The 7849-nt window shown below is 40.7% G+C and overlaps 1 protein-coding gene across 4 annotated transcripts; it reads left to right on the top strand.

Annotated features, from left to right (window-relative positions):
• Nucleotides 1-714: 714 nt before the first annotated feature.
• LOC122034436 (putative disease resistance RPP13-like protein 1) lies at nt 715-5782 on the top strand. 4 transcript variants are annotated; one of them, XM_042593687.1, is made up of 3 exons: nt 715-4808; nt 5009-5154; nt 5568-5782. In XM_042593687.1, the coding sequence occupies exon 1, from the start codon at nt 886-888 to the stop codon at nt 4582-4584; it is 3699 nt and encodes a 1232-aa protein (XP_042449621.1). In that variant the 5' UTR covers nt 715-885; the 3' UTR covers nt 4585-4808; nt 5009-5154; nt 5568-5782. The 4 variants fall into 4 exon arrangements, with proteins under 4 accessions (XP_042449621.1, XP_042449622.1, XP_042449620.1 ...); XM_042593688.1 differs by lacking the exon at nt 5568-5782 and having other exon boundaries at nt 5019-5373; XM_042593686.1 differs by lacking the exon at nt 5568-5782 and having other exon boundaries at nt 5009-5373.
• Nucleotides 5783-7849: the final 2067 nt, after the last annotated feature.

Genomic DNA, 7849 nt, shown 5'->3' with positions numbered 1-7849 from the left:
TTCAGAAAGTATTGTAGTGCTTACATTAATTGCACGTAATTCTCCCAACTGAAGAGTGGCGTTCTCAAAATATTTACTGAAAATAGAAGATCTTAGAGGAAGAATTTTCTGAATCTTAGAAGTAATTACATCGATACTTCCTTATCTTTCGGGCATCATAATCGGAACGAGCTCGGTTTCATCATCGGTGGATTGAATATTATGTCCTCATACAGATTCACTATTTACTTTTCCCTCCGAGATTGAGATGATGAATCTCCATATCCTTCTTCCATTGTAGTTGAAAACTGGAAACGAAAGTGCGTAGAAATGGAGACTTGGAGTCGAAAACATGTAGAGAATGCGAAATTGAAAATGAGAGTAGAGAAGATGTGTATGAAAATGATGAAATGAACTCTCTATTTATAGATTTTGGATAGTAACGAACACTAAATTATAGTAATTAATCGAAAAATAGTCAAATGATCTTAACTGTTGAAAAAAATATCTCCGCCCTCCCCCCCCCCCAAAAAAAACCGATAGTCCACCGATTTTGAAAGTTTGGAACCGGAACTAGTCCCGCATTAACTTGACGTCCTGGGTCAATGGGCAACCAGCCCGTTAACCCAGTTACATACCCGGACAGTACTTGGCCCGGGATCATGTCTTTGACAGTCAGCGAAGCTCTATTTAGTACTGGCCCGGGATCATGTCTTTGGCAGTCAGCGAAGCTCTATTTTTTGAGTGGGGTCATTTTGTCTCCAATTATTCATGCCTTTTGCAATCAGCCGCAAAGATCTCTTTTTGTTGCTCGTTTTCTCTCATACACCCAGCTACAATCCCTTCTCTCTATTGTGAATTTGGGATCGGCTTCGTGAAATCAAGCTTCTGTTCTTCTTCTTCTCAATGGAGAGTGTAGCACTAGCAGTCGGAGGATGGTTAGCGCAGCCTGTCATCAACATGCTTGTCGACAGGGTGTGGACGCTGAGAGGAAAGCTGCACGGCCTTCAGGACGACGACTTGAAGAAGCTACATAGATCTCTGCTTAACATCCATACGATCGTCGACAAAGCAGGGATGAGATGGAGCAGGGACGCAAGGTTAGTCGAGATGATGAAGCAACTCCAAGATGCCGCTTACGACGCCGAAGACTTCCTCGATGACCTCACGTTCCATGGCATGAAGCAAAAGATTAAAAAAGAGGCGAGTCACAAGGCTAGTAACCTCTTTTCTAAAGCTTTTAGGAAGACCAAAACTAAATTGTTCAGTGATTCTGTCAAAAGACTGAACAAAATTCAGAAAAAGTTGGATTGTATTTATGCTGATATGGAGAAAATGTGCCAATTCTTACAAATGGATGCATTATCTGGTGGGCAATATCAATCTGATTCGGCGTCTGTCACACGAGAAACAAGCCCTTTCTTGATCTGCAAAGTGCTTGGCAGAGAGAAAGAACAAAAGAGAATAATAGAGCTATTACTAAGATCAACAGACGAGTCAGCATCAGCAAGTGACAACGGCAGTAGCTTCTCGGTCATACCTCTTGTCGGAATAGGAGGTGTTGGGAAGACTACTCTGGCTCAGCTTGTTTACGAAGATGATGAAATTCAGAACCATTTCGCCCTCAAGCTTTGGATTTGTGTGTCCGACAATTTTAATGTTCAAAGACTCACCAAGGAGATGATCGAGTCTGTAACCGAGACTCAACATTCTTCGCAAATGAAGTTAGCTGTTCTCCAAAACATTCTAAAAAAGGAAATTGAATCTAAGATGATTCTGTTAGTCCTCGACGATGTATGGAATGAAGTCGAGGAGGAGTGGAGAAAGTTGTGTGCGCCATTCATGTATGCTGCTGCAGGAAGCAAGGTCATAGTGACAACTCGGATCAAGAGCATTGCTGACAAAATTGGTACAGTGGAGGCGATTGTTCTTGGCGATTTAGATGAAATATCTTTTTGGGAGCTGTTCAAGCAATGTGCATTTGGTCCTTCGAAACCTGAGGAGCACCCAGAACTTGTGGAAATCGGGAGAAGTATAGCTTCGAAGTTGAAGGGCTTGCCACTAGCAGCAAGAACAGTGGGAAACTTGTTAGGATCCAACATGAACCCACACCACTGGAGAAGTATAATGAAGAGCGAGGTATGGGAATTGCAACAGAATAAAAATGATATTATTCCAGTCCTACAACTGAGCTATCAATATCTTAGTGCACCTCTCAAGCGGTGTTTTGCCGTCTGTTGTCTCTTTCACAAGGATTACAAGTTTTCTGAAATTGAATTAACAAGAATTTGGATGGCCGAAGGGTTCATTGTAGCTCAAGGAAATCAGAGGATGGAAGATGTAGCAAGTAAGTACTTACATGAGTTGGTCAACATGTCTTTGTTTCAACAAGAAACAACATTTGGGAGTCATTATTACGTGATGCATGACCTCATACATGATCTAACACAGTCGGTTTCTGTGGACGAAACAAGTAGGAAGGATAATGGCAAGTCCAATAAGATATCAACCACCCTCCGTCATCTAGCAGTTAAAAAAGAGTTCGTAGAGACAAAAGACATGTTGAGGTCTAGAATCAAGAAATTACATTCTCTATTCTGCCAACAGCTAAAGTCACCACCCCTTGACGTTATTGAAAAATTAAGAAGCATTCGTGTATTGGTTTTGTATGATTGTGGCTTGCAGATGCTGCCTACGAGTGTTGGTGAATTGATACATCTCCGGTACCTGGACATTTCTTACAATAAAATAAAAGAATTGCCTGAATCACTGTGTGAGCTCTACAATTTGCAAACACTGAAAGCAAACAACAGCCCACTGATCTGTCTTCCAGAAGATATAAGTCAGCTGATTAACTTGAGGCATCTTGATATTGAAAATAGATTAGTTGTACAGATAAAAAAGATAGGAAGGCTAACATCTCTTCAAGAATTATCTGAATTCCAAGTGCGAAAGGAAGTTGGATTCAAGATCACGGAGCTAAGTGGTTTGAAGCAGCTTCATGGAAAACTCAAAATTACTAATCTGGAGAATGTTGAAAGTAAAGAAGAGGCTGAAAATGCTCAAATGAAGAACAAAGAGTACCTTGATGTTCTAGAGTTGGAATGGAAATTTGATCCCAAGTTGGAGAACAAGTTAGTTGCCATGGAGGAGGTACTTGAAGGACTCCAACCACATGAGTCACTAAAACAATTACAGATCAAGAGGTATTGTGGTGCTAGATCACCCAGCTGGATGAAAAAGGAGTTATCCAACTTGGAAAGACTTGAGTTGAGTTTCTGTGAGAGTTGGAAAGATATTTCCTGCACTGCATTGCTGCCTCACCTCAAGGTCTTCCACATTTATCAGAGCATGTGGTTCTCGAAATCATGTTTTGAGGTATGTGGTTCTAGAGAGAGCAAATTATTTCCTATACTAGAAGAGCTACAGCTGAGTTACATGAATGCATCGGAAGAATTGCCCAATCTTGGACGATTTCCTTGTCTGAGGGTTGTTCGAATGACAGGAATAAAGTCATTGAAACACATTGATTTTACAGCATCCGGTGCCATAGAAAATTCCTTGTTTCCTATGCTAGAAGAGTTGGATTTGAGATACATGCCTGCGTTGGAAGAGTTCTGCAGTCGAGGACATTTTCCACGTCTCAGGGTTCTTTGCATGGTAGCAATGCCGTTGTTGAAACACATTGGTTTTGCATCAGTTCATGCCACAGAAAATGATCTGTTCCCTGCGCTAGAAGTGCTAGAGCTGATGGACTTACCAGCTTTAGAGGAGCTCCCTGATCTCTGTTCACTTCCATGTCTCAAGTCTTTTCACATGAGAAGGATGTCTATGTTAAAACATATTGATTTTACTTTATACGGTTCTACAGAAAAAGTAATACTTCCAAGGGTGGAGACGCTAGTATTGGATGACCTGGAGGCACTCGAGGAGCTTCCTAGTAATCTCGGACGACTTCCATGTCTGAAGGTTCTTAAGATTGTAAAGATATCAGCAGTGAAACAGATAGGCCATGGGTTCTTTAGCACTGAAGTTATAACCAAGTGTTTTCTTAGCTTGGAAAATCTCTGGATCAGCGACATGCCGGCATGTGAAAGGTGGTGTTGGATTGGCGGCAGCGAGCTATTTCCAAGCTTACAAAAACTTACTATCTATGAATGCCCTAAGCTCGAGAAGTTACCTCCTCTCCCTCCTTCGCTTATATATTTATCACTACGAGAAGTTGGGTTAACAGAGCTGCCAAGCCTACAGGAACTAGAAACAAATGAAAGCGGAGGCAATCAAACGACATCATCTCTCTCAGCCTTACGAATCAGAAAATGCAACAATTTGACAAGCTTAGAAGAAGGGTTGCTGTTGCAGAATATATCAAATATTGAAGACATTTATGTAGAAGGATGTAACAAACTCATGCGGATGCCTCTCAAGAGATTTGAAAACTTCACTTCACTCAAGGAATTACGGATAAAAGCTTGTCCCAAGCTTAGCTTGACACAAGAAGAGGAAGCCGCCCTCCTTCCTCCCTCATTCAAAGTTTTCATATTGAACGACTGTGGCGATCTCAACAGATTGAGGCTTGGCCACCCCTACCGCTCGACCTTCTGACTTTCTTCCTCCAACCGATCCTCATCGTCCATCTTCAATGTCACACAAATTTTCTTGGTTCAGATCACATAATATTCTTGGGACCTTCTTCCTCGCTTAAAACCTGGTTATTGTCGTTTGTGAGTTGTGGCTACGAACCTCTCCGACCAAACTCCGAAGCCCTGCCTCCGCCATCGATACCGAAACCCTAACGTAGGCGGGCTAGTGCATCCTAGGAACAATTGGTGAGATATTCACTCTCTTTTCCTGTTTCATCGGTAGTTCTCATCTCTCCGTTGCTGTTATCGCCCATGTTTTTAGATCGATTCGATCCATTTCGACCCAAGAAGTTTTTTTTTTTTTCGTTTGCAGATTCCATCTTATTTTGTCATGGCACATTTGAGGTTTTCTCCCATTGCGATTGATCGTCTTTGAATTTGCTTAGGAGATTACAGGTACGTGTCGGATCTATGGAGGAAGAAACAATCAGATGCGATGCGGTTCTTGTATCGCCATCCACCATCGATTGTTCGTGTCACCGGATCGACCCGCCCCGACAAGGTTCGGCGACTCGGTTACAAAACCAAGCAGGTAAAGTCAAGAAAAGAAGCTTGTTTCTATCTGAGTTTACTGCATATAAAAATGTCACTCAACTTTTGTTTGTTCGTTGAGCATAAATGATGGAACTCCCTGTGTAATTTTGTGATCCTATTCCTCTTTTTACTCAAAGATTTTTTTCATTCCAGTAATCGAACATTAAGAATAAATGTGACTATGGTAATTACAAGAAAAAGATTAGGAATTCTGCTACCATTCTTGATCCTGTTTTGTGATCTTGTTAGAGTGTTCCTGACTACTGTAATTTGGTTATGTTATTTACTTCTGATACTTAATCAGTCTATCAGCCAGTATGGAGCTCATGTTGCATTTTTTACAAGTGATAATTGCATTTACGGTGCAGCTGATTGATTTGTCTCTAGAAATGGGTCCTTTTTTAATCACAGGAAAGGATGCTATACTGAATTAAGAATCGCAAAAGAGGTCGTTGTAGGTACTTACCTAGCAGATAACTTTGAGAGAAGGTATGCCCCGATTATTTGTGACCTCTTTTTCCATTAAATGTGGTAACTTTCTAAGTGCATCCATGAATGTGCATATCTATATATGTATATCCACTCGCATGTGCCCGATGTTTATAAGATTAGTAGTTAGCCTGCCAGCTAGTTGTTGCGGTATATGACAAACAAGAAATGGAATGGCTGGTTCACGAATTTGTTTGCTCCATGTCACTGAGAATAGGTAATATAATGATGCATGAAGATACCTTTTGTTGTAAATGTGACGTCCTTTTCTCATGAATTATAGCAAAAAAAAAAGTAATTATGTTCATCCGGCGCCCCTCATAGTCCGTCCCAGATTATATAAAGGAAGGTAAATTATGGGATCAGCTCATAACTGACTCCCAAGTCCCAAGTTGACTAGGGAGTGAGATGAATTTTCCTCCTGAGAGTATGCGCCGATCCTTTTCTCATCAAACTACTACAAGTAGACTGATGAACTTGAACTTGAACTTGATGTGTTCTTTTGGTACTTTAATCATTTAATGAACCATAGACTTTGTTGCCTAGGAATCTTTATCTACCCTTTGTATTACATTGTTGGGTTCCGACAATCGAACTCATGATTTCTCTATTTATTATGTGCAAAAATCTTTGGATATAGTTGTGTCAGGCAGTTGGATCCACACCAATGTCAAATACTCATTCCCAATCCGAGCAACATAGGCGTTAGCAATAGAGAACCATATGAGAGTCAAAGTTATGATGAATCCTCTCGTGGTTCCCCGTAAATAAATCTTAGTTTGAGTGTTTTTTGGCCTATTCATTTTCCAATATATCATAAAATTTAAGTGATTTTACAGAAAACTCATTGACTTAGAAGGATAAGGTGAGTTTTGTCTGTTGAGGATGGCCTGAGTTTAATCAACCCATTTCTTTTGGTAGCTGACCGATTTTCTGATTCAAGTATTATTGCTTTTCAAAATCTAGATTTTTTGTTTTCAAAACATGATTTCTGTTTTCTTATTCTACAATGCATCTGATTTCTGGCTAATACGGTATGTTGGCTAATACAGTATGTTGTGAGCAGACCTAAATGTATGTTCGATCGAAGGTCAAGATGATGTGACAATCAAATCAAGATGAGGTGACGGTGTATATGCAGCTGAAACTCTCATCAGGATTCAACTCTCCACTTCTCAGTATCAATTGCGCTCAGTATATAGACGGTTGGCCCAAAAGTCGATTGAACTTAAGAGACGTTGTTCCTCATTCTTCAAGCACAAGTCTCTTAGCATACGATCGGTCAGCCTTAGAACTAGTCGGACTTAAGGGACTTAGCGCTCTCCCTCTCAATGCCAAGATACACAAAATAAATCTAGTCAACTCCCACAACGGTCAGGCATATAGGGTCCATCTCCCCGCTTATATAATATAACTCTCCATATATAGCTGGTCGGATTCAACATTGGTCAAATATATAGGGCCCAGCTCCTCGCTTTTACAATGCAACTCTCAGCATATGGCCGGTTAGCCAAAGGGCCAGTTGGACCTACGGGATCTAACTCCCCATTTTTTATGTGTAGGTCTCCTAACCTAAGTCGGTTGGGCACAAGGTCGGTCGGATTGTCTTCAGGAGACAACATTCTCAGAAAATAACAACTACTTGTCAGGGAATATTCTGCTACCATAACATATACATGACGGAACCTTCCTTTGAAGGTGGTCGTATAGCTTCCATTGCCTAGCTGTTATGCAAAAGGATGTCCACATATCTCCACAATGATATGATATTGTCCACTTTGGGCCTAGACCCTCATGACTTTGCTCTCGGTCTCTCCCCAAAAGGTCTCGTGTCAATGGAGATAACTTATATCCTTTTAAACCCATGATCTTTTCCAAATCTTATCAATGTGGGATTTTGATTGAATCCCAACACTGACATTACTTGACATATTCTGACATTAAATGTTCTCAGCCGCCTCATTAAGGTGGAAGTTATGAAAGACGGTTCATATACATGTAACGGAATCTTCCTCGAAGGATGGTTGTATATATTCCATTACTCGACATATTCTGACACCAGACATTCTCTGACGCCTCATGATTATGGAGTTTCTAAGGACTAGTATAAAAAGGAGTTCTCTTCGTTGACCTAGTACATTTTACTACATGTTTTTACATGCACGTATCTACGCTACTATTCATTCTCTTCTCCACTTTTCACT

The sequence above is a fragment of the Zingiber officinale genome, chromosome 11B, assembly GCF_018446385.1.
Source record: "Zingiber officinale cultivar Zhangliang chromosome 11B, Zo_v1.1, whole genome shotgun sequence".
Lineage (NCBI taxonomy): Eukaryota > Viridiplantae > Streptophyta > Magnoliopsida > Zingiberales > Zingiberaceae > Zingiber > Zingiber officinale.
Note: the sequence above shows the minus strand (reverse complement) of the source record. Positions and strands in the feature narration are given on the sequence as shown.

Excerpts from the sequence above, each read along its gene's own strand:
- LOC122034436 (XM_042593687.1), top strand. The coding sequence starts at position 886 with ATGGAGAGTGTAGCACTAGCAGTCGGAGGATGGTTAGCGCAGCCTGTC.